This window comes from Embiotoca jacksoni, unplaced genomic scaffold (assembly GCF_022577435.1).
Source record: "Embiotoca jacksoni isolate LCO1_2020_lvr unplaced genomic scaffold, fEmbJac1.0.p SCAF_6, whole genome shotgun sequence".
Lineage (NCBI taxonomy): Eukaryota > Metazoa > Chordata > Actinopteri > Embiotocidae > Embiotoca > Embiotoca jacksoni.
In genome coordinates, this window is record NW_027185414.1 from 18,488,612 (window position 1) to 18,515,013 (window position 26,402).

The window sequence follows — 26,402 nt, forward strand, 5'->3', positions numbered from 1 at the left end:
AGGTTGAGATGAAAGAAGGGAAGAGAGTTGATTAATAAATTATACTGGGATGTACTCGATGTGCTTTTTTCCCCCCCTTTTCAACATGCGCAGCAATCAGGTTTTGAGAGGAAATTCTGATGAGAACAAGATTGATGCTCATCTGTTAACAATGGCTCTGATATTAAAATAGGGAATTGTGGTTATATCTGTGCTAAAAAAAATATTGGGGGTAATAATAGGTTGCCATAATTGTATTAGTACTGTTTTGCCATTTACTTTTCAGCCCACAGAAAAAAAAAAAAAAAAAAAGAAGATAATTTTGGTTTGTATGAAACTGAGGACACTGAATGATAGAAATATCAAAAGATCTGGAAAATGCAAACAACATACAAAGGATGTCCAAATCAAGTTGTTTTGAGGGGTGGCGATTCATATCCAAAGCCCTTGATATTAATATTCCAAATGTTGATGAAATATGGATCTGCCACACTGAAGAAACAGCTGTAGCCTTTTTAAGTTTGACACACCTTATAGTTATTTAATCAAGACTGATGGCTGTGGTTTAAAACTATGAAGCTGATAAGCTTAAATTATTGATATTGTATGAAAAAGCTGCAGGAACAGCCCAGAAAATGAAAACACTGGTCTATTGGGTAAGTGGATTAAAACAACTAATGTTTATGTAGGTGACCTTTCGTGGTTGTGGTGCGACGCAGAGGGACCAAGCCCACGTTGGGCAGGAGGCATGCGGTGGTTTGATGGATCAACAGAGTACTGAGGAGACCTCTGTTTGTGTCCTGTGTGAATAAGTCGACATTGAGTTATTTAAATTTATGTATGGAAGCGATTTTACATAAATTATTTAACTTAATCTTAAATTGCGTAACAAAAATATGTATTTTAAGACAAACCATGATCTTTTCCAAAACCTACACAAGTGATTTTGGTGCCTAAACTTACTGGGCTGCAACTGTTTTCGAAATGTTAGCTTTGTGTTTATTATTGCTACCATGATGGTGAAGGTTCAGGACACCTGCCGCAGGCACTGTCCAAGGGTCATAAATGTCATTTTGGCAAATGATCCACTCTGTCATTGAGGTATCAGGATATGTTGGTCCTGTAGAGCGCACAAAAAATACTTATCTATATCATTTTAGGAGCCTTTGAAAATAGACCTATTGTGTTGTTTTGGTATGAGGGCGTGTTGGAAAGATTTTAACTCCTGAAACGGACGTGACACAATCAGCTCCTGAGATGTTGGGACTACATTATGATGGGAGTCAATTAACTTTCAGTTATTTAGCAGTAAACAGAAGTGCTGGGTAAAAATATACATATATAAATCAAACATACTTTTAATAAATGTTTTGACCTGGTGATGGCCCAAGATGAAAATTCACAGGATTACCAAAGTTAGCAGGATTCATCTTGTGAAAAACATGAATGTCGGTGCCATATTTCAACGTAATCCATCCAGTACTTGTTGAGATGTTTCAGTCTGGACCACAGCGGTGGACGAGCCAATCGCCTTACCCAAAGTAAAATAATTAGGATGATTTGTCAATCTGTGATCCAAATTACAATGTTTAAACTTCTGCCCAATTTCTACACACAAATATGGAAGGTAATTCAATAGCTTCCAGTGTCAAAAGCTGTGAGATGCAATGAGAGTGAGGCAGCATTAAGGATTTAGTGAAAGAGCAGCAGCAAGGCGCCTAGACTAAGTGGAGGGGAGGAAAACGCTATTGCATGTTTGTTGTCTAGAAGTTAGCCCATGCACGTGTTCCTGTTGTGTTTATAAATGGCAGACTTTGAAGTGTAATTCATAAATATGACCTTTATATAGTTATTTTCTCCTGTTCATTCAAGAAAAGAAACAACCAGAACAGTCATTTCTCATTATTATTTCTCCTGTATTATACAGCAGAAATGTTTGTATTAAGGTGTTATTTTTAGAAATGAAATGTGTGCTGACAGGCTGTCATCATACCATGGAAACCAGATGTCAGCTGTATATGTGTCACTTCATACCGCTCTCTCTGGCAAAGGCAGCTAGCCTGATGGGAGGAAGTAGGAATGCAAAATAATCTCCACGGAGGAGGAGAAGCAGCCCGTGGGGATGTTCCCATTAGGATGTTTAGAGTGGATTAACTTGTCAAACTGCCTTTCCTCAGTAGACGTACTGTATGCACACACTGCCAGACACGCATGGAAACAAGCGGGCAAACAGATTAATACACATATGACATTTGCACACTCTCCTTCTGCTACTTCCTTTAAACCAGTGATTCATCTTTTCTTTGACTGACTGCCATTATAGAATTATACACTAGATTTAGCTGTTTTAGCTGCTTTTCAGCAAACAGACGATACTCCTCAAGTTTCAATAATCTAAATTGAAATAAAAAGGCAGACTTATCTCCACCTAAACTTGGTTTGGAACGTTATTTCCGTGACAACGCTGGCAGCAGATGCCGACTGCACACGTGCTATGTCATGGGAAACATCTCTGTTAGCTCAGAACATTTGCGGTTTTTTTTACACGAACACAACTACAATCCACTCAAAATAGCCCCTAAAAGGAAAACCTTCCAAGAACCTTTTTAATGATGCTTTTTAATAACAGAGTAACATTAGAGAATCTATTTAGACTAATTAAAGCTCTACATGCAAAACTCTTCAAACACTATGAATTCAAATAGCTCACTCCAATTGAAAGAAATGTTTGCTTTAGCTTTTGCCTAAACTTCTGTTTTGTTTGACTCGGGACAGACAGCCTCATTGCCAATTAAAACAGATGCCGCAAGGTAATTCATATAATTGATTGTGATATTATGCCAATGATGGAATAATAGCCAATCAAAAGCAGAATTAGCAATCAACTGGATTTTTTTTGGTGAGAAGAAGGGGGGACGATTTATTTTGTGTTGGCATGCTATCTGTTTGTAAATTGTACATTAATGCCTCATTATGCTTTTAATTATGCCAAACCTATTAATCAGAATTACTAATAATTTCTCTTCCCAATTGCCTGCGTGCTTGTCTAACCTTGATAAGTTATAATGCTCATTAAGCAAGATGCATGATCACTTTGTCTCTGAACAGAGAGGAGTGCTTATTGCCTGGAATTATCATTTAGTTTTGTGGCCATAAGAGCTAAGCAATATCTGTTTAGTCATGGATTCGCAGGTAACACAGTTAATCATCTTGAATAGCCATTTGTGTGTACTTTGCTCCATGTTTTATTTCACCGTAACTTAGTGGATGGTGGTTTTCTGATGAAGGTCATCAGCTGTTCACCTCTGGAGGCAGCAGTGCAAAGCAGAGTGAGCAGGATGATTTCTGTGTTCATGAAGGGTGAACTGCACTCTGCTGAGAATTCGCTGTAGTTGTTGCTCAGAAGAGCGTTTCTCCCCAAAGAGTCCTCCCACAAAGTTCACTGCAGTATTTCTGTGAAGAGGCACAGAGAAATCAGTGCAAATTCGTGTAAGGTGTTGTGTTGCACAGAGCCAAAATGTGCTCCGACGAGAGGGCCAGAGGAGGCATCCAAAAATACAGACTATGGTAAAAGTAATCTTATGTAAGATTAAAAAAAAAGGAGAAGGTGTCTCAGCAGAGGCTGAAGATGTTGCCTGTGAGGCTGTGGCAATTTGAACTGAAGATCTTGTCATGTTTACATGTTTTGGTGGTCATGCAGATTATCTTTTATATTTGTGGAGCCTGACAAAATAATTTCAATTTCAATATATAATGAAATCAAATCCCTCACAAAATATGAGATTTAATGATGCATTGAACCTTTTGCTGAAAGAAATCACATGTGTGTTTAAAAAAAAATAAAATAAAATAAAAAAGATTACATCACTACAAATTTGTGCACAGAAATAAAACGAGTATGATGAACATGAGCACAATCTGAAGAGTACAGTATGAACTAGAAGACAGTTTGTACTCTACAGATTGTACTCTTGTTCATCATATCTGTTTTCTAAATCAGATAAATGAATACTTATTAATAATTAATTACTGACAAATTGCGATGGGTTTTAAATAAGTTGTCCTCTCACTCATTTTAGATAATATTCGACTCGGACTCCGTGATGGTCCAAACAGTGCAATAAGTCAGTTTTTAAGTCGCATTACATTCCTAAATGTACATGTCTGGCCTGTGGTAAAGTTAAAGTTTGATTATAGCTTCACATCTTCCGTGAGTTCACCACCGTGACATCGTTTCAGGATGAGCACATTTCAGAGCTCCCGCTGCTCTGCATATTTAGAGCTGTTAAAAAAGCTAAAGGTGCATGTCTCAAAATTTAAGTCAGCAATTTCTCTCATCTTTGTTTAAAATAATGTTTTGGCTCAGATACCGCCATCATCGTGATCCTTCCTTTTACAAAACAACAACAACAGGTCACGCAAAGTTCTCATGCTAAATCCACGTGTGAGCGTTTTCCTCTGTTGGGTGGTGTCCTGATTCAGGAGATTTTCTCTGTCTTACTTTGCTCTTTTCCCCTTTCCTCCAGTGGATTGTCTTCTGTTTTCATCCTCCCCCCCCCCCCCCTTGCTCTGGGAATAAGGCTCACATCTATTTATATGCTCAGATGCTAGGGAGATGCAACCTCGTGGGATTTCTTTACAGCTCTCCCTGTTCACTCATCCCCGCTCTCCTCTTCCCTCTCTGTCCTTTCTTTATCTGTTTGAGCATCTGGAGTTGAGTGTTAACCTATTTTTACATGTTGCCAATAAACCCACTAGAGCTTATAGATTCTCAATTATCTTTTGCTGTGTGAATTGTGATTAAACTATAATGACCATAATTGTTCTCTTTGAGTCGCTCATCCATAGCAGAAGGTATCTAACCAGCAGATTGATTTGTGCTGAACCTAAAATAGCTTCTTGCATAAGATTGTGGAGGGTTTTTTGAGCAAAAAATGGCAATGTACAGAAAATCTCAAATTCTAGCTGCTTCTCTCACATAGTGATAGATGTATAAAATTATACTGGACTGTATGCTGCAGACAGAAATCCCCTTCAGTGATGTGGTTCTCCCCAACATTTTTATCATCAAAGTAGGTTATGCATGTATATCTGCCTGCTTACACTTATGGGCAACATTCTTGTTTGGATACATTTCAACAGACTCCTTGAAATCACAAGCATGAAGTCACTCAGTTACTTCATTCAGATTTCAAATTTTGGGGTCTGTATGATGTTGAGGATTTCATGTGGAATCCCTTTAATGTTTTAAATACATTTAAAATGAATAATCAGACATAAACTGCAGAGTGAAAAAATATGCCTCTGGACCTGATTTAGACTGTAGACATGCTGTATATGCTGCACGGTCTTACATGGACTGATATATATTTTGTAGATGTTCCTCTTCAGATTCGTTGGTATTCACCTCAGGTTTTGTGTGTCTTTACCTGCAGATACTTCCAATTCTAAAGTAGAGGACTACAGATGATTCCCTCTGTCAGTACCGTGGGCTAAAGATGAAACCATAAGACGTTTAGTGACAGATAATTAAGCTCCAATTATTTTGAAAATCAATGAACCACTCATGTAATTTTTGGAGCAAAAAAAGCCCAAGTGTTGCTCACTGCAGAGACAAATTCACTAAAGGCCCACAGAGGTCCAGAAGTCCAGAGGTCCAGCTCCAGCATAGTGAAGCACCACATTAGGGAGGGTTGAGGTTTGGGTTGGGGTTAGTTCAGGGGACTAGTTGAGAGGGAAACAAGCAATAACAGCAGCGTACACCGAGATCAGGGCCAGCTCCACACATTGGGTCTGCAAAGAGCACCTCAAGCTACCAATTTCCTGCTTCTTTTCTTTATTTTATGAGTAATTTTTATGTCTTTGGAGTTTTTATTGTCAGAAAACACAAGTAACTTGTAAATGGCATTTGTTTTTTTCACATATTTCGGCCCATTTCTGGCCCCAAAATAAATCAGTACACCGTAATTTCCACATCAGTTGTCAAGAGTGATAGTTTTCCTTCAAACACTGTGACAAGATTTTGTGGCTCTATGTCACAGACACAACATAGTTTGGAGTTTTAGGCTCATAAAGAAAAACACATTTAAACAGACTTAAATCGACTTAAATCAGGAGTCTGAATTTGTGCACTGTGATATAAGGTAAAAGTTGGACACACCTTAAATTTACATATCTGTCACCTTGAGTGTGAATTTTTGCAGGAGTCACCAGCGAACTCTTACTTCCTATTTGTACCATTTTTCTTCCTGCTCTCTCTTTTTGTCGTGTTAAAAGTTGAGCTGCTGGATTGTGAAGCGTTGTGTCTGGGTCGAGCTGCTGCTAGAAAATCTTGGCTTCCTGACAAGATGTGAGTAAGATCTGCACCCTGACGTGTTTAACTTCATATGGATCAAGTCACCTTTCTGAAGAGTCCCATCCAGTCTGTGGCCTTCTCTATGGACGAGGTGATCTGCTTCTCTGAGCATGAGGACAGTTTAAGACATCCATCTGGTCCTGAATTTGTATTCCAACAATGATCTCCCAAACAGCACGCTCAACAACAGAGGGACTGGATCTATTCGTTTGCCAAATCATATTCTGTTCAAGCAGAGGCTTTATGAATAATTGATGGTAAATATTTGAATCTCCGCTAGGTGATTTTGTGATGTCCTCAGCAGCCTTGTGTAAAATATTCTCCCAAATTCAGCAATGATAACAAACATGATAAACAGTTGCAGTAACTCCAGTGGTTTGGTTAACAAAAATGTTTCTCAGAGGCTGCACATTATACTGGAGCTGGACAGTGAAATGGTTGTTTCTCGGCCTTCCTTCCCCGAGGTATTCTCGTGATACTGAAACAATTTCTCCACCAAACTGCCACCAGGTTGTTACATTTGTCAAAGGCTGTTTCACTGTAGATTGTTTACTATAAGCTGGAGACGGGAGATGTATATGGCACCAGGCACTTTCCCCAAAGTTCTATTTGAGATGTTTGTTTTGCTTTATTTTCTGTTTGGAGCTGTAAAACGTTTTCTTTTTTTTTCTTTTTCTTTTTTTTCTTCCAGTGCTTACATCTTACTTCTGATGACTGAAGAGACTTTGGAAATGTGTTTTGCAGTGCTGTCTCCAAACTTCACGTTTGAGTTTGCTGCAGTGGGTAGCGCAAGAAATAAATGGCTGGGATCATTTATTTCTTCAGTCCACTGGGCTTCTCGGTCAGGCGACTCTGGGTTTCTCAAACCTGGTGTAAACTTTCCATTTTTCTTGCTTGTGTGTCTCCCAGTTTTTATACTTTTATATCAAGGTTCACTTTTTGACACGAACACATTTCAGTAAGCCAAACAATCATAATCAAGTCAGACAAAAAGTCAAATGAGTTCACAGTTATCAAGAAATATCCATCATGTGAAAAAACACATCTGACATTTTGCTGTTGTTTAGAAAGTTGAACTCTTTGGTGTCACTAACTTCCAAACAACCTGCTCCTCACAGGTTTGCAATCACTGCCGACTCAAATCCCTGCACTCTTTCACTGCACCTTCAGGTCCTCCTCTGGTGGGTGTAGTCAGGAAAGACTGGGCCTCTCAAAACAGCATTGCCCTCTCCTGGTCAGACGTGGAACAACCGTCTTCAGACATAGTGGACTATGAAGTCAAGTACTTTGAGAAGGTAAAGCTTTTTATTACACTAAAGAAGACTTTTTGAAAGTTTTCTTATGTACCATCTGTTAATTGTAGTTGAGTTGCAGTTGTTTTAGCTTTTGAAATCCACCACAAGTGATCACACACGCAATTCAGAAACCCACATAGAAACACAGATGCATCCGTAATGTGCCGCTATCTCTGCTTTGTTCACCATCTGCTCGGACAGTTAATAGGATAAAAATGATGTTTTTTGCTGAGACATTGCTATGATAACGAGCTTATGCACAAACACATTTATCCGTCCTGCCAAAATAGGCTTTTGTTTATCATTTCTGGCAATCTGTACTTTTCTAGGAGCAAGAGCAGCTGAGCTACTCATCGACACGGACCCAATCCCCCAGCGTGGTGGTAACAGGCCTCAGACCCTCGACTGTTTATGTCTTTCATGTGCGCGCTCGCACTGCTGCTGGCTACACAGCCTACAGCCCCAACTTTGAGTTTGCAACGGCAGCAGAGGGTACGAGGGTGGAGGAATGGGCATGTGTTGTGGTTTGTGTTCATATTGGCTGTGTTTTAGGGAGGAATGGTACTGATGTTCAGTCAGTTACTTTTGTCTTGAAATTTCCGTGCATGTGCATTATGTTTTAAAACAATGCACAGGAGAGGAGGGGAGTTTCAAAGCCAGATATGGGAAGTCATCAGTGTTGATCAACAACCTTATAAAATCCCTGGAGGCATTTTATGGTCATTCTGTGCTATGGATCAGTGAATCTCATCCGTGTGTCTTCAGGCATGGGCCATTTATTTAAGTGTTTATAAGCTGTTTTACAGTTTTCATGCATAAATAGCCTTCAAGGGCCTAAAAGAAACACTTTAGGGGATGATGTATGTAAATCTCTACCTTAATATTCGTATACTCCCCATCAGTGCATCTGACTTTATATACCCATAGAATGGACGCCTTACATGGCATTACCTACATCGCATTAGCATTACCCTCACGTCACACACAGTGCTGAGATTTAGACTTTTTTTTTTTTTTTTTTATATATATATCTGACTGTTTTCATATTTACATTCATTTTAGCAACCAGCTGTTGGTATTAGACCAGGTTTGAAAGAACAAAAAGTTATACTCAGTTAAATGTTAAAGCACTCATCAAAATAAAGGACAATTAATATCATTGAATAAATGTACAAAATTAAACAATTTTAACAAAAATGTAACATTTACACATCAATCAAGGGAACATTCCTGGCCTCTGTCTCCTGCTACCCCTCAGTTTATATTGAAAAAAGTAGCCACACTGCTAAAGCTGATGTTAGGCAGACAGAGACACACAATCAAAAAGATTTATCTATTTAAAAAAAGATCCTCTGAGAAATATCCATGAACACATCAGTGGGCAAAATGTCATGGATTTAAATGACATAGTCATATTTATGAGCATTTGACTATGCAGGGTATTGTCCATTGGGCATGATTAATTACCCAAGTGTTCACACAATATAATGAATGAAACGTGTGTCTCATTCTGATAATGACAACACAGTCTGAATTGAGCCCTGAAATCAGAACAGAAGCAGACCAGTTAACATGAATTTAACATTTAAGTTTTACATGATTAAAATGTTGTTGTGACGTTCACAGATAAGTTGAAGAAAAGCAAACTGAGCATGCACGAGGAAACTATAAAATAAGAGGATTCCTTCTGCTGCATTTCAAATAGTGATAAAAAAAAATGCAAAGTGTTTTAATTCAAGAACACAGAAACGTAATATTTTGTAATACATTCTTTGTGCTCAGTAAATTGCAACAGCTTTGTATCAGCAGTCTGTCAGTTGTCTAGTTTACTCTGCCTTTGCCCACAGTCAGCTGGGAAAAACTCCAGCCTCCCTGTGACCTTGCAGGAAAAAGCAAGTATAGAAAATGGATGGATGATTAGTCTTTCATGTGTTTCACCTTCACTTTTCTCAGATCCTGATATCGCCGATCAGGGTCAAGTTCTGGTGGTTGTCACAGCATCTGTAGGAGGCTTTTCCCTTTTAGTCATCCTCACCCTCTTCCTCCTCATCACTGGACGGTAAGTCATCTCCTGTTTTTCTTTGATGCTCGATAAAACCAGACCCCACACACAGAGACACACACGCACGCACGCGCGCACACACGCGCGCACACACGCACACACACACAATCTTCTCATAATCTCCAGAGTGACGCTACATCCAGAAGTCTGTTAATGGACTCTTGTTTGCCACCAAGCAGACACTCTTATTTTCCAAATGGCTGAACCAATTTTCTGCCTAATTACTCAGCATGTAATGCATGTACCAGCAGTTTGCTCCATTCCATTAACCTCCACAGGTTGGCTCAGACTGTTGTCTTCAGTCCGCCTCTGGTTCACAGGGTTTTACCATTAGTGGCACTTATTAATAAACTATGAAAAATGGCCAGAAAGTGCAGATACTTTGTCTAGATTTATGCCTAATTGGAATTCAAGCTGAAATGATCATCTTTGATCACACAATTTGCAAACATCACACGGTGAAAATACCTGAGTTCAGAAATGGGAGTAATGTGTCTCACTTTATGGAAAAAAAACAACACAGCAAAAGGGTTGACAGGACGACTGTATCTGCATTCATCTCGTATTACATAATACAAAAACTCTTAAGTACCGGAAAATCACTTGTTTGTGCCACTGAGTGGTTCTTGCATGAGGCTCGTGAGATATCAGTTTCAGGTATGTTTAGTCAATATTTATGTGAACAAATTTTCTTTATTCATATTTCTTGGAAAATCTCAGATATGCACTCATGTTATTTTTGTTCCCTGGTCTTTTTTTTTTTCTAAGTGTTGCACACTTAAATGATACCAATCCCTGTCCTAATTTTCACCTGAATTACCGTGTATTGTACTTGTAACAAATAAAAGCAATATTGCAGTAGGTGAGCCCACATTACAGCAAACCAGACATATGTCAGAAACCCGTTATTATCCCTGCAGTGTATTGCAGAGATGTGGAAGATTTTAATGTCATGTTTTTGCTTTCTCGTTGGTCAAAACTCTACAGTATGTGAACAAAACCTTCCTTCATCTCTCTCTCTAAATCCAGCTAAACTTCGTTGAAATATAAATCATGTTTTTTGATGTAAGTGGCTCATAAGCTATTTAAATAAACACTCCTGAAGACATTTTTTTAAGACCACCTGAAGATGGAAATTGTTCGTTTTGCTGAATGCTTGTATTTGATTGTTACTTTTGTGCAGGCTTTCCCTCTATGGAGACGGAGCTTTGAAAGCCTTGAATGTGTGGGATTGTGAATGCATGAAAAGAAGGGAAATGGAAGAAAAATTTAAGAATTGCATTAAGGCAAGAAGAAAATTGCTCTTAAGGAATGGGTCATAGAAAAGAGGAAAATGGCTTGCTGTTTTTTTTTAAGCCAAGACCTCTTTGCAAACCAAAAGATGAATGATGTTGCATCAGATGGAGAAGCTAAGTGGCACTCTGCAGCAGACATTTTACTTGAAACTGGTTTAGGCAGTTTCTGCTGTCAGAATAAATGTGCACTTGTCCACCTTTTGTCATCAGTCCCATAAACCTGTGAGATGTCTTACTTCTGGTCTGCTGATAAATGTGTAGTTCAGCACAAAACAATGTGATTGTTATTAGAAAAAGTCAGAAATGTACATGTGATGATGAACATGATCCCTACTCTCATGGTAATCTGGTTCACCTGTACAGGTGTCAGGGGTACATTAAAGCCAGGATGAAGTCAGAGGAGAAGAGGAGGACTCGCTTCCGCAGTGGACATGGTACTGTATATACAATTTTTACCATGTGTGGGATTTTAATTCTAATTCTGCTTCTGACTCCAGCATTGTTTCGACACAAGAAAAATGTGTGCTGCAACAGAAATTCCAGCTCCCACCACTTTAGTTTTGACAAAAATTATACAAACACTTTAAACAGTGTTCAGCAGAGCTGCTTTTTTATGCATTATCCATCGTTTTTGTATTATCCAGAGTAGAATGTATATTTGTTTTACTTCCTTTTAAATGATGAATGTTCAATTTCTGTCCCTGTTACGGCTCAAAACCAAATAAGCCCAAAGGATGCATTTGAACTTGCTGTCCTATTACAGTATCCACTTACTTGTAGCATACACATGTGACGTGGCCCATGTTTCACATGTGGTTTTGGAACATTTTGGTGGTGTAATGTGTGAAGACCATAGATTCCCATATGAAAACTTTACCATGTTTTCCTCATGTCATCATATGTTGCAAGATGTGGTAAACGTGTCGTACATGTGATAACATGCGTTCCAATTGGAAAACATGGGAAACACCTGTTTTTTTCTGTTATGGAAGCCAACTCACATTCAAAACTTACAAAAGACTGATTAAGGTGGAAAAGGCTTCGAGTTAGTTTTGTATCATCTATTTAAAGAGCTACATCATCAAAAAATATAGTTCAGGCAAGAGCTGGAACTAAACATCAGCCATGCCAACATATTGTTTATTATTAGTTTAGATATTTCTGCACTATATTCATATAGCTTTGAGACCCTGTAAACATGTCTCCATTACTAGTTTATCTACAAGGTATCACTGATAAGTTGCTGTTTCAGCTTTAAAATGTCCATATTTAATACTGTCTACATCTTAGTCACAGTTCATCAAAAAGCAGAGAAACCTAAAGAATCACCAGCAAGATTATTATGTGATGACAATATGTGATAAAATGGCAACTATTACCAACATGCCATTATCGTTATTTATGAAACTCCAAAATATCCAAAAGTCTAATATCATTCATGCAGTAGTTCACATAACAAAAGATTAAAACTGCAGCCAGTGTCCTTATAATACTTTTCGTAAACATTCATGCCCGTGATGATCAAATGAAGCTCTTGATGCGGCCTAATTACATCCTCCTACTAAAGTGTGAAATTGTTTTTTATAATCATACAAAAAGTCTGTCTGTCTCACTGTTGGTCACACTATTGATTACATGTAGATGTTTAAAAATCCATTCGAAGCATCCTCTCACAGTGTTTCGGGCTTTTGTAACACTGATTGGCCGTATTTCTGTGCTAAATATTTCATTTTTTCCATCCTTTCAACACTCACAGTTTGCCACGCACCCATTATTGGATTTTGACAAAACTTGCTTTTCCAATTAAGAGTTACAGCACCGGCCCACGTGTAGTGCTACAATTAGAGATAAAAACAGAGTTATTGATCACCCAAAAGGGGAAAAGTATCATTCTTGGGGAACAAAATGGTGCCCTGTATTTTACAAGGACAATTCAGTGAGAGCTCTTGTAGGATTCGATCTGGAGCCTGCAGGGGAACAAGTGTGGCTCCTGAGACAAATCTAACTATTGTGCTGTGTGGGACTTGTAATTGATCCAAGAGGAACCTAAAGGAGCTGTGTAAAAAAACATTACAACATGCTGACATACAGATACTTCTACACACACACGTTGTGTCTGTGCAAGAAAATGGACACGAGGCCCACCTGTAAGTGGACTACCGCTGTCTGTGTGTGTCTTCATGTTGTCTGCAGTGTCTTTCTCTCTTTGTAGCAATGAGTCTAGTCTTACGTACAGCACTTGACAAAGACTGCCGATTCAAATATGCATTTGTGAGTCTTTTGTGCATTTCAAATGATATGAAATTTATTTGAAATGTTAGAGTTACAGCCTATTCCAGTCTCTTTTTTGTTGTTGCTGTTTGTTCTTTGCTGTTGTGTTTTGGGGAGACATCACCCAGGCCGGGGATGCCAGCAGGCTCAAGAAACTAGTGGAAAAAGGCTTTTTCTCAGACACCCTGGAGACACAGGTGGAATGTAGACTCCAAACTGGAATCTGTCTCAGACGAAGCCTTCAACCTTCTACAATACAAGCTGACACAGCTATAAAGTACATTTAGTCCCCAGCTCATCTGCTCGAGGTGTACCACGGGCTGCTTCAAGTTATCATTTGTGCCAGTCATCGTGCACAGTGCTCACTGCAGCAACATCCCCGGCCTCAGCCAGAGAGGAGGATGCAGGATTCTGACTGCCTGAGATGTTTTTTTTACGCTGCTCTGGGGTATTTTCTCAGCTCTTTCATACTCTTTTTTTTTTTTTTTTTTGCCCTTTTTTCCATCCCTTGACAAAATAACAGAGAAACCTTACAATGCAATAGAAGCAAATACTGCACCAATTATGGACTCATGGTGGAATAAAGAAGTTCTTGGGTACAGTCTCAACAAAGACAGAAAGCTATTTGCTTCAGTACAACAGACCTATAGAGCTGTCGGATAACATCTTAATAGTGGCAAATATCTGTTTTTCAAAAAGATTTGAAAATATACACCATGGTTGCCAAAACAGATGCGATATAAAACAGTTTAATACATAATGTAAGACCTTTTCTACACAAGCATTTCATAATCTTGTAACCATGGTTCAACGATGCCAGCTCACTTTGAAAGTTAACTTTAAAAACTCACATATCTTTAACACTCTGATGGACCTTATTACATTTTCCTGTACATGTGATCATGTTGTTACAGAATGTCCATACATCCATGTCTCTAAATACCCTTTAACACGTCAACCAACTCTTCTGAAAATAGCTACAGTAATGTATGCTGTATGTACCGTGTGTCTGTAAGTCTAATGATACTATTCTACATGTATGCTGTAGGTATTTCATGGTAAGCCTCAGGAAATCTACCAATAGTAGATGTAAAATTGTGTTTATTGTGGATTTGAGTTGTGCAGCAATCTGAAGAATGTCCTGTCTTGGATATATTCATGTATTGCTATAGAACAAAAATATGGGGATTTTCAATTTTGTATATTCCACTCCAAAATGATGTGCAAAATATCATTCTGCATGTTGATATGTTACGGTACGTCTCTTTTCTTGCAGTCCCGTTCTCTGGGATAAAGACGTATGTGGATCCAGATACATATGAGGACCCTACTCAGGCTGTGGAGGAATTTGCCAAAGAGATAGACCCCTCATACATATGCATCGAGAGGGTGATTGGTGCCGGTAATATAATTTTAGTAATAAAATACTAGCCAATAAGTTATAGTAAAGCATGATTTAAAAATATATAAAAGGTTGCTTAGTGCACACCATTATTTTAATCAGGGTATTATTTCCAAAATAGATATTACACAGGTCCAGTGACAATTTTTCTATCACCTGATTAGAAATGATCTGATTTTAAGTTGAGTAATTTGTTTTAATTTGATTTAAATTAATTTATTATTTGATAACTCAGAGAAGCAAAGCAAGTGTTGCTGACTATGATCGTGTTTGATGGTTCATTATGTTGAACAGATTGTCTCCTTTTAAGCCCTTGAGTACTTAAGAGGATACCGCCCACTTGTTGGGTTTCTCTCACATGGGCTCCATCTGGTGGCGGCAGTGTGCAGTTACCTAATTTCAAAATGGCAAGTCAAGACCAGGGCACTGATGTAATCCATGTTTCAACTCCCAAGTTGTAATTGATGAACTGTCTGATTTACAGTTTTCATGTACCTCATATTCTTGTTGGAATTTTCTGCTGGTTTAAACTTTCCCAAAGCTATTTCTACTATACTAAGAACAAGAAACACTGACTGTTGAAGGGGGAAATGCAGTACTTCATCTTTTATTACTTGAGCACAAGAATGTGTGCTGTGTTTCTGCAGGTGAATTTGGAGAAGTCTGTAGTGGTCGTTTGCGTATTCCTGGAAGGATGGACATCGCTGTGGCAATAAAGACACTTAAAGGTGGATACATGGACCAGCAGAGACGAGACTTTTTGCGTGAGGCCTCAATCATGGGACAGTTCAACAACCCCAACATCATCAGGCTGGAGGGAGTCGTCACTAAGAGTACGTTCTCTCTATGTCTGCTATGTGTGTCTTTGCGTAGTTTTCTTTACTCTGATCTCTTTTCTCTGTTCGTCACCCAAATCATGTCTTTTACCTTTTCCTCAGGCAGACCAGTAATGATCGTGGTGGAGTACATGGAAAATGGAGCTCTGGACTCTTTCCTCCGGGTGAGAAGACAACACGTTCACACCTGTACAGTGTTTTGCTGAGGAAATATTGTCTCTCTTACTTTGTATTTGTCCTCTCCGTCTTACAACCACTCCAGACACGTGACGGTCAGTTCACGGTGCTCCAGCTGATCGGCATGCTGCGAGGCATTGCAGTAGGCATGACCTACCTTTCAGAGATGGGTTACGTTCACAGAGACCTCGCTGCTCGCAACATCTTGGTGGATGAAAGCTTGGTGTGTAAGGTGTCTGATTTCGGCATGTCCAGAGTACTTGAAGACGACACTGAAGCGGCCTACACAGCTACAGTGAGTGTAGATCATTTACTCAAAGATATTACAATCAACCTATCACGGGGACAAAGTCTGAATATCATCTTCACAAGCTTTTTTTGTGTTGCTATTTTGTGTCAGGGAGGAAAGATACCAATACGTTGGACGGCACCAGAGGCTATCGCTTATGGGAAGTTTTCCTCAGCTAGTGACGTATGGAGCTACGGCATTGTGATGTGGGAAGTGATGTCATATGGCGAGAGGCCCTACTGGGAGATGTCCAACCAAGACGTAAGCAGCTGATCACACAACTCTATAACAGCTTAAAGGATCATCAACACATCATGCCATTTCTATTTATTATCTTCCACAAGGAGAACTAAATTAGTGAGTGTTATGTCTGAGATTTAGCATTATGCTTGCTGATGTTCATCTCAGGTCATTCTATCAATTGAAGAGGGTTACCGTCTACCCACCCCGATGGGCTGCCCGGTGACACTGCACCAGCTGATGCTGCACTGCTGGCAGAAGGAGTCTAACCAGCGCCCGCGCTACAACGATGTGCTCTCTTTCCTCGACAAACTCATAATCAATCCCAGTAGTCTGCTGACTCTGGTCAATGATGTGCAGAGGTAACTATCAGTTCCCTCACTATACACTCTATTCATGTAGTTATGTTGTATTGTTAGAATATCAAACCCAGAGGACAAACATTAACAAAGCGTGGACATCCATAAAACGATTAAGTAAATATTCTGCATTAAAAAGCAGAGTAAGTTTTCTACAGCACACAAACTGCTTGACATCACATCACCAGACAATTATAAGTCGTTTTGAAATAAAGAAAGCAACTTAACTAAAACTTATAATTCATGCCGGCTCTGCATCTCACACAGAAAACTGAAACCAACCTATTTAAAGGGAGGTTAAGGTACGCTTTAGTAAATGCCTGGTGATACTTTATTGTCTGCACTGTCTGCTGTTGGAAACCACTGGTGGGTTTATTGAAAGAACATTTACTTTCTGCTTGTCCTCTCAGTTTCTCCGACTCCCCAGAGGACATGCCGGACTACCCTCTTTTCATCTCTATCGGCGACTGGCTCGACTCCATCAAAATGAGCCAGTACAAGAACAACTTCCTTGCAGCGGGATACACAACGCTGGATTCCATTTCCACCATGAGTATAGAGTGAGTGGAGCCAAATTATACGGAGTGCAGCCACATTATCAAAGAGCACGCTAAAAGCAAACAAAGCAGCATCAAAGAAACAGAGAAATGCTATTAGGACTACGGTAGTTTGTCCAACTATGATAAATGTGATTATTGTTTATGTCATCAAATTTTCACAGTAAGCTTGTTGCAGGTTAAAGTGACACACACAACTTTACTGCATGTTTTTCTTGATGCACAATAATGTCTGCTGCTTGTCAAACTGTTTAAAACTGCGAAAATTCTCCTTTCCCCTGCAGCGACATCAGGCGCATCGGGGTCTGTTTGATTGGCCACCAGAGGAGAATCATTAGCAGCATACAGTCGCTTCGCCTGCAGCTTCACCACATCCAGCAGAGTGGCTTTCAAGTGTGAGACCATTGCACAAAGTCAGACTGTGTGCACACACTGAGCTGGAAGCTAACCAGAGTCTCTTGGCATCGTCATTCAACTAATTGCACAAACACCAGACTGTTAGGTGTAGCAGGTACCACACGCTGCTCATGTGAGGGCGGTCCCGCCGCTCGACCACATGTGGTCTAGTTGATACACACTCATCATCTTATGGATCATTATCAATACAGCCTCCACAACAACCAACCTCTGTCAGCGTTGGCCAAATGCGGTCTCTCTATTATCTCAGCAAATACTAGCATTCACTTGAATTTAGGACTTCTTTTCTCTAGTGTCTATTCAAGTGTTCACCAATACCTCTTCTCTTTCCAAGTGACAATCCAATGGTTTCTATTGACTTTGAATGGTCTCAAGTCTGTTACCTCATGACTAGAGAAGAAATGGATAGGATATATCATATGGTGATGTGTGGCGCAGTGTGTGATTTTAAGAACGACCCTTCCAGCTGGTCTATGAAGCAATTCACCAGAAATAAAGATTGACAGGATGGTAAATACAATCATGATTTTTGAACTGAAGACCGCTGAATGTCAAAAGATTTTTTTAGAAGTGTATGTTCTCTCCTCATGATAATGCAGTATGTCTTGTACAACAAGTCTTGTGAAAGTTGTATGTTTTATTCAGTATGTTTGTTCCTGAATAAACAACCCTATTTTAATACTTAGTTTTCTCTCAGACTTTAACCACCCCCGGCCTTCACATTTCATTCTCCTCATGGCAGGCTGTTAATTGCTCATGAACATCAACACACAAAGGTATCCATGGATGCTCTCTTAAACACATACGACAACAATGTCCTCTTAATTGTCACTCAAGAGGCTGACACGTTTTCTGGTCATGAAGGACTGTCAGGTGAGTTTGTCAAATGGGTGTTTATAGATGAAAGCAATACAGCCTTAATGAGCCAAAGACAGCAGCGAAATATGCTTTCAGTATTTTCACATTTATAGATTTAACGTATAATGGTTCTTTTTGTTTTTGTTTCTTTTACAAAAACTAGGTTTTGTGTGTGTTAGATTTTTTTTTTTTTTTTTTTTGCGGTGGTATTTGTATTTTATTTTACAGGATTCTTAAAACTGATTTCCGACACTGCTGTGACACGTAAAGTGAGTCTCCTTTGAACTAAAACGTGTGAACGCAAAACTCCCCAAGTATCCAGCATCATACCAGGAGGAGGCAGCCTTGTTTTGGCCTGCAGGGGGCAGCCTTGAGTCCGCCCGGTGTCGCTCAGCAACACAGTGTAAATAACTGGGTGGTTTTCTCCAGGCTGGAAGCATGACAGAGAAGCGCAGACATGTATGAAACATCGACTTGACGCTTGGTTATTAAACGAATTAACTGAAAGGAGAGAGTCGGGTGCATCCTGACACCGAGACCCCTGCGGCTAAATTACAGGTAAGTAACTCAACATTCTTGGAAAAGGATAATAAGACGCTAACGTGAACGATATCGCCAGCAGCTAAACGGGTTAGCATTGATGGCAACGGTTTAACGTTTGGTTGAATCACGTTTGCCTCACGGTTGAGTCCGTCTGCTAAAGCTGGTGATTTAGGACCCTGTAAGACCTGCCTAATGCGAGATATCACCCGTGTAAGCATGGCAAGCGGAAGTTAATAACTGGCCAGCAGCTCGAGGTTAGCTAAGGTAGCTAGCAACAGTAACAACAAGAGATTACCTAAAATAGCTGTTAGCGAATGTTAATTACGTTCAAACCTGTTAAGAGCCCGATAAGCATGTTAGCTCCGGCTAGCCAATAAAAGTGTGCTACATGCTGCTGGCTGCAATCAGACATTGTTGTGTAACTTATCAAGAACACGGACGAGCTTCCTCTCGGGTTACTTCAGGTGCAGCATATTAGTAGGAGAGTCGGATGCTAATTAGCTAATTGAAATGCCATTTTCTTGAGTCTTTGCTCAATCCAGGTGGTCAATGAGGACACAACATACTCCTCAACATACTCCTCAACATACTCCCCAACATACTCCACAACATACTCCACAACATACTCCACAACATACTCCTCAACATACTCCACAACATACTCCTCAACATACTCCACAACATACTCCTCAACATACTCCACAACATACTCCACAACACACACCTCAACATACTCCACAACATACTCCTCAACATACTCCCCAACATACTCCACAACATACTCCACAACATACTCCCCAACATACTCCACAACATACTCCACAACATACTCCACAACATACTCCCCAACATACTCCTCAACATACTCCACAACATACTCCTCAACATACTCCTCAACATACTCCACAACATACTCCCCAACATACTCCACAACATACTCCACAACATACTCCACAACATACTCCACAACATACTCCCCAACATACTCCTCAACATACTCCACAACATACACCACAACATACTCCTCAACATACTCCTCAACATACTCTCCAACATACTCCAAAACATACTCCACAACATACTCCTCAACATACTCCCCAACATACAGCGAACATGTTGCCTCACTAGTTTCGAGCAACATGAGGAGAGAGCTCCTTCTTCACTCTTAGCACTTATTTTGACTTTAAGAGCTTTAATTTGACGTGTTGTCATCAACTGCACTCCCAGTATTCAAATCTGGATTCAAAACATATTTATTTTTTCTAACATTTCCAGATCGGGCCTGTTTAATTTAGATTACATTTTTTGAGCATTATGTCCTACTCTTGTTTTTCGGGTGTGTTGTTGTGGCTTCATGTTGCCTTTATTTCTTTTTGTTTTATTCCATATTTTGTTTTTAATGGCTCGTTGATGTTGTGCAGAACTTTGGCTCATTTTTTGTTGTATTTTAATGTGCTATATAGATTAAATTACTTTAGTTTTGACTCCGTGAATGTTTTCATCTGTGATGAAACGAACGGGGGGTCCATGCAGACACTTCCTTTACCTAGAAGACTAATTGAGAGTCAGTATTAATAACGTGTTTGTGGTCTTTTCCCTGAAGATCACACAGACAGCTGATGGTTGCTGGCTAGCCAATGGGGCTGTTTGACAAGTTGGCAGGATGGCTTGGGTTAAAGAAGGAGGTGAATGTGCTGTGTCTCGGTCTGGACAACAGTGGAAAAACCACCATCATCAACAAACTCAAGCCCTCCAATGTAAGTCGACATGTCTCTGACGTAAGCTGACTGATATAGGAAACATTACCTACACACACATTACAAATGAAGTATTGATCGCATGAAGTCAACGTTGTGCACGTTACACCACATCACTGCTATTGCTGTTCTGCCATATTTACAGTATGTCAAACTAGAACATGTTATATAACATAATGCTCACAGTACAATGTTTTTCTCGTTCAGGCCCAGGCACAAGACATCGTCCCAACGATTGGCTTCAGCATAGAGAAGTTCAAGACATCCAGGTAGCTGCACATCAGAAGATAACTCCCACGTTGGACAAAAATGTTACACTTTCCCTTTGCAATTGTTAAAGTTTGCGGCACATGAATGTATTTTGTCACAAGTTTGCTATATTTTTATATTGTTAATCTGTTTACACGTGAGAATGTCATCTCGTGTCGTCTCTTTTCTTCTTGTAGTCTTTCCTTCACAGTGTTTGACATGTCCGGTCAAGGCAGATACAGAAACCTTTGGGAACATTACTACAAGTGAGTGTGATTCTAGTACAAAAACGACAACCTTCTTTGTCAATATTGATATTAATCTCTCTAATCTCTCCTCAGGGAAGGTCAGGCTATCATATTTGTCATTGATAGTGCAGACAAGCTGAGGATGGTAGTGGCCAAAGAAGAACTGGACACATTACTAAATCATCCCGGCAAGTTCATGTGTCTCTTGGGTTTCTTAGGCTCTCGTCAGTCTACACTGCATATTGTATAAAGATGTGTTTTACTCCGTTTATTTTATTTTTACTTTCGATTCTATTTTGTCAAATGAAACCACAATTCTAAAGGCTTTTAACGTTTTGTGTTAGGTTGGTTTAGTTTGAAAATAGTCTTCCTCATTATTTGAGGTAAATGGCTTTTCTCATTTCTGATGCTCTCTTGTGTCACTGTAGATATTAAACACAGGAGGATCCCCATCCTGTTCTTTGCTAACAAGATGGATGTCAGGGATGCTCTGTCTTCTGTCAAGGTCTCACAGCTGCTGTGTTTGGAGAACATCAAAGAAAAACCGTGGTACATCTGGTATGAACTTACACACATACTTATTTGCTTTTAATGCCTGGGCCTCTAAAAACAACAGTGGTGTGGTTATTACAGATAAAAAGAAATCTGCTGGGAAACACTGACACAAACTGGCAGAATACAATATCCTGACTTTCTGTGATAGTATTTAATCTCACCTCCGCTCTGGTGGAGGTACATACTGTAGCTGGGTACTCTCGACCGCCGGGAGGCGTCAGTGACCGTTTACATCTATGTAGTGAAGTGACTTTTCACGTTATGGTTAGTTAACTGTCATATTTCTGTTTATATGGAGCTTGGATTTCCACAACAAATACGCAGCACAGTGTCCTGTTGCACAAGACAAAATGACGCATCTGATATAAAAAGGTCTTCACACTGATTTGTATAGATATAACACCTGTAACATTGTGTTGGTGCACGGGATTAAATCAAAACGTGAAAGAACATAATTTCCCGTTTTCTGTGGTAATCCTGTGATACGGTCATAATACCTTTTATTTTTTACATGTTTTCACATACTGCTAACACAGTATGTAAACGAACACACACACAGGAGCAAAATACACTCAGTATAACTTGTAGTTGTATAATTATACCCCAAATAAACATTGAACCACAAGAGTAATAAAAGACAACAAAAAAAAAAGAAGATATTTGTAACATTGTGCTGAATCAATAATCAGAAGTGACGATGCGTCTTCAATACTAAATATGTCAGGATGTGAGAAAGCAGCGTTTTTTTGTTCACTGTAATGTGTTGATATGTTTCAGTGCCACCGATGCTCTGAAAGGAGACGGTTTGCAGGAAGGAGTCGACTGGTTGCAAGGTAAGATCAGAGTTCACAGACATGAACGTGAGAGTGGGAGTGTAACGGTGACATTTTGTTCACTGCTAAGAGCAGAGCACGCATATTCAATTTAATACAAGTCGGCATGAAATCAATTATAATATAGGATATGTTTAGTTTATCTATTAGCAGGATAAGATGAAAGAACCACCTGACATGTTTATCTTACATAAAATCTTAGCTAAATTAGCATCTAAATTATCTGTGGACATAATGATGGCATTGTACTCTGTATTTATTTATGGGTTGGTCCTAGATGAATATGAATGTGGCTGAAATGAGTTTCACTGTGTTATTGACTCCTAGATAAGGTAAAAGTTGAATACAGGCCTCCTCGTCTCGGCATGACTGAATGAATTAGCAGGAATATCTGTATCAATCAGTTCCATAACTTAAAGTGAATTTAAGGTACTTTTGTATTTCTGTGATTTCACCCGGATGTCACTGAAAACATGATATTGTCCTCAAATGATCTACTGCTATTTCATCAGATGCTTTAATATAGGTGTTTATTTTTGTGAAATTTACGTAGATGAATGTGGCTGATAAAATGTCTTTGTTCACTCTCCATTAAGATCACGTGCTTGTCTTATTGCACATTGACACATGACTTGAAGATACACTGCACATAACTTTGTATCAGTGTACACATTGCAGTTTATTTGCGCACCATCATCTCTTCTTTCTTTTTATTGTGTTTGCCACTCTCACTCAAATCCTTCCATAGATCAAATTATGCAGTACTGATTGTATTATGAGTGTGGTCTTATTCATGGTGTGGCCGCAGGAGATATAAAAACTCTCTCGGTGCTCCCGTGTTTATTGCGTCATTGTGACTGAAGGAGCCGAGTGGGCCGCTGGGTCATTCTGAGCCAACAGTGTCGTGGTTTTAAAACTCCTGGAACTCTTCTTATATACAGAAATGCATCCACTGAATGAAGCAGGCTCCAGTCAGGACGATATGATATTCCTAGATGAATACTCCACCTGAAGTGTTTCCCCTTGATTATCAAATGCTCACCTGTCAAGGGTTGTAAGATGGTTCTGAGAGGGTGATAGCTCAGTCGGTTGCAGAGCACATCAGTAGAAGTCCGTTTGGATTCACAGCGTTTAACGTGGGGTCAGGACATCCATAGAAACCTCTCGTCCTTCTCGTGCAGTGATTCTTTCTACACAACTTGCTCTACATTTTGCTGCTAACTGCATTTCTCGCATTTTACCAGATCAAATCAAAACAATGCGAACATGAGGGAACATGCAGAAGGGCCGGCCAGAAGTAGCAGCACTCGTGGACATCTTCAGTGAAAGAGGGGTTGACCCTGTTTTCAGAGGTACCACTAAATATGTATGTTTTTAATGGGGTATTTTTAGGGTTCTCGGATGTGTTTGGTTTAATTCTGGTAGCAGTGAGACGGCAAAAATGTGACCGTAATTAGTCAATGAAAAAATATATAAACACATTACCAAATTGATTGAGGGCAAATGTTTACTTTTCTAAACAGTTGTAGAGTTTAAACTGGTAAATACAGTTGTTCAAAGGAATAACATTTTGAAAATTGTGTTAATTTCAGGGGAAAAAAGTCTCTTTCCACTTATTTTATCATTCACATGTTCACTGTCTTTGTGCAACAGGGGTCATTATAAATTAGAGCTGCGTTGAAATACGTTACTGTGGTTGGTGCTGTATTTTTTTGAATGGGCAGAATTACCCAGCATGTCTTGTTCAAACAATATTGTTGGGTGCTTTAAGTTTTTTTTGTTTTGTTTTGTTTTTTTAACTCGTATTTTAGCCCTTAAATTACCCCGTGTCTCTGGACCGGCACAACATTTCACCAGTGATGATAAACTTAAGACTTTGCGTCCTTTTTCTACTGGCTCACAATTCATTTCCACTGCTTCACTACAGCAGGGGCTGCATGCTTTGAGCTGCATATTTATGGACACTGGTGGCTGCTTATTTCAAGCCTCCATCATTCGAATAAACGTTCTATAATGGGCTAAAACTAACGATCCTTCAGAAATCTTTTCCACCTCTTCAATATGCCAAATGCTCATTTGTTTTTGTATTACTTTAGTCTCTCAGGGCCTCTGTAGATACATTATTATTTACATTTGAATCATGATAACACTTATTTTAACTATAATGAACTCCTTCAGCAGAGGTCAGTTTTCTGGGATTGGTTTCACTAATACAAAACATTTGAATGTGTTGCAGTGGATCGCCTTTTTCAGACTCACGAGGCCATCTCACTGTCACATTGAAAACAAAATCTATTATATCTTTACTGCAGCTAATACTACATGCATCTCTGCACACGTATGATTAACATTTCTCTCGCTGTAGCCATGTTTAGAATTTAAATTGTAACAAAATGTTTTTTAGGACCCAGTAGACTCAGTTGTACCCTGGTGGCTAAGGGTATATAAATAATACTTGGCTGTAACATGTGGTAAAATCGTTGTGATAAATTAATGTCAAGTTAGCCTGTAAAGTTTGTTTGAAAATCACAATTTCTTGCTAAAAAGGTCAATTTTAACTAGTGTTTTTATTTTTTGCCTTATTTCATTGCTCAAAGGAAAGAAAAATGTCATTGAAAAAAAAAAAAAAAAGCTTCTTACAATTTACTCGTGGTACTTCAGTGATTCAAAGGCAGACAACTAACAAAAAACCTCCTCAGTCTGCATGAAGTTTATAATGCAAGCCTTTGATCCTCTTCTTTAGTCTCGGACTGAAAGCTCGCATTAAAATCAACTTCTGTGCGGTTGATTCTTTTTCATCTGATGGTGTGTGTTGAGCTCCATCGCGTCAACCAGGCTTCATATCATATATACGAGGCATTTTCACTGTTTTTGAGTAGTTTCAAGGCAAAAAGAACTAACTTACTAAAATCTGAAATAGAGGATTGTTTTGTATATATACACTCTGTGGTTTATTGTTCAATAATGTTGTTTCTATAATCTCTATTTTGAGTACTACAAATATTAAATTCAGTACTTTTCACTACTGTTCACTTTCACTGTACAGCAAATGGAGGATGTTTTAATGACATTAAGAGTTACATTTGGGTTTGAAAAGGATATTTTGTATAGTTTAAAATATCAGCTGTAAAATGTACTACCAGAGTGAATGGGCTAGGTGGTACAAAATGTACAATGTACAAAACTGTTATAGTTTTTGTGAATTTTAGTTTGCAAAGTTGTGAATAAATAATTGAAAAAAATCCATATAAAGCTGGACATGTCATTTCACCTGATTTACCAACCAGAAAACTTTACAGAACGATTTTGTAGAGAAAGTACTTGATCATTGTAGCTTGAAGACAAGAATCACAAGCTGCTTTTCATCAGGCTGTTTACAATTTTTACATCCTCAAAGTTGTAAATCATTGTGCTGTGATGTTTTCGTTGCCCAGTGAAAGCTGGTGTACGTGTTTCTTTTAGCGCCCCTACATCAAAATCTCTGTGCACAGTGTCTTTTTTTTTTATACCAGTGGTAGACAACCGAGTGCAACATTTTCAATTCTTACTCACGATGGCTTGAAGGACACTAAATTCAGTTTCTAATATATTGTATACCTGTGACTGTTAGAAATTTCAGAGTGACGATGTACTCGGAGAACTTTTATATCAAACCATTCACATTGCTTCATAATTTCAAATCGAATAGATGGTCTTTGTGTTCACGTTGGCATCCGAGTGGTTTTAGATTCTTCATAATAACGGTATCTTTAAATGAGCCGCATGTGTTTTATTTATTAAATTCTATGTGTTAATTTTCAAAGAATAAATGCTATGGAAAACCAA

At 39.0% G+C, this 26,402-nt stretch overlaps 2 protein-coding genes across 4 annotated transcripts in view; both read left to right on the forward strand.

The window, feature by feature from the left end:
• LOC138212923 (ephrin type-A receptor 6-like) overlaps positions 1-18,215 on the forward strand; it is a 53,765-nt gene extending 35,550 nt beyond the window's left edge. Inside the window, exons 9-20 of one of the 3 annotated variants that reach the window (XM_069173605.1) lie at positions 7,505-7,629; positions 7,959-8,121; positions 9,583-9,688; positions 11,350-11,420; positions 14,534-14,659; positions 15,307-15,492; positions 15,598-15,659; positions 15,758-15,967; positions 16,073-16,222; positions 16,370-16,563; positions 16,971-17,120; positions 17,402-18,215. In XM_069173605.1, coding sequence (XP_069029706.1) covers positions 7,505-7,629; positions 7,959-8,121; positions 9,583-9,688; positions 11,350-11,420; positions 14,534-14,659; positions 15,307-15,492; positions 15,598-15,659; positions 15,758-15,967; positions 16,073-16,222; positions 16,370-16,563; positions 16,971-17,120; positions 17,402-17,516 — 1,658 coding nt within the window. In that variant the 3' untranslated portion in view covers positions 17,517-18,215. Of the gene's footprint in view, positions 1-7,504; positions 7,630-7,958; positions 8,122-9,582; positions 9,689-11,349; positions 11,421-14,533; positions 14,660-15,306; positions 15,660-15,757; positions 16,223-16,369; positions 16,564-16,970; positions 17,121-17,401 lie in introns of all 3 variants that reach the window. The other 2 variants (XM_069173603.1, XM_069173604.1) reach the window with 2 other exon arrangements.
• A 568-nt stretch (positions 18,216-18,783) lies between these two features.
• Positions 18,784-26,402, forward strand: arl6 (ARF like GTPase 6). Its single transcript, XM_069174162.1, has 8 exons — positions 18,784-18,950; positions 20,539-20,692; positions 20,900-20,961; positions 21,139-21,207; positions 21,283-21,377; positions 21,618-21,747; positions 22,522-22,577; positions 23,822-26,402. The coding sequence occupies exons 2-8, from the start codon at positions 20,573-20,575 to the stop codon at positions 23,845-23,847; spliced, it is 558 nt and encodes a 185-aa protein (XP_069030263.1). The 5' UTR covers positions 18,784-18,950; positions 20,539-20,572; the 3' UTR covers positions 23,848-26,402.

Coding starts and splice junctions, on each gene's coding strand:
- arl6 (XM_069174162.1), top strand. CDS start 20,573: ATGGGGCTGTTTGACAAGTTGGCAGGATGGCTTGGGTTAAAGAAGGAG. Junction 21,208..21,282: donor CTTTGGGAACATTACTACAA/GTGAGTGTGATT, acceptor ATCTCTCCTCAG/GGAAGGTCAGGCTATCATAT. Junction 22,578..23,821: donor AGGAGTCGACTGGTTGCAAG/GTAAGATCAGAG, acceptor GCATTTTACCAG/ATCAAATCAAAACAATGCGA.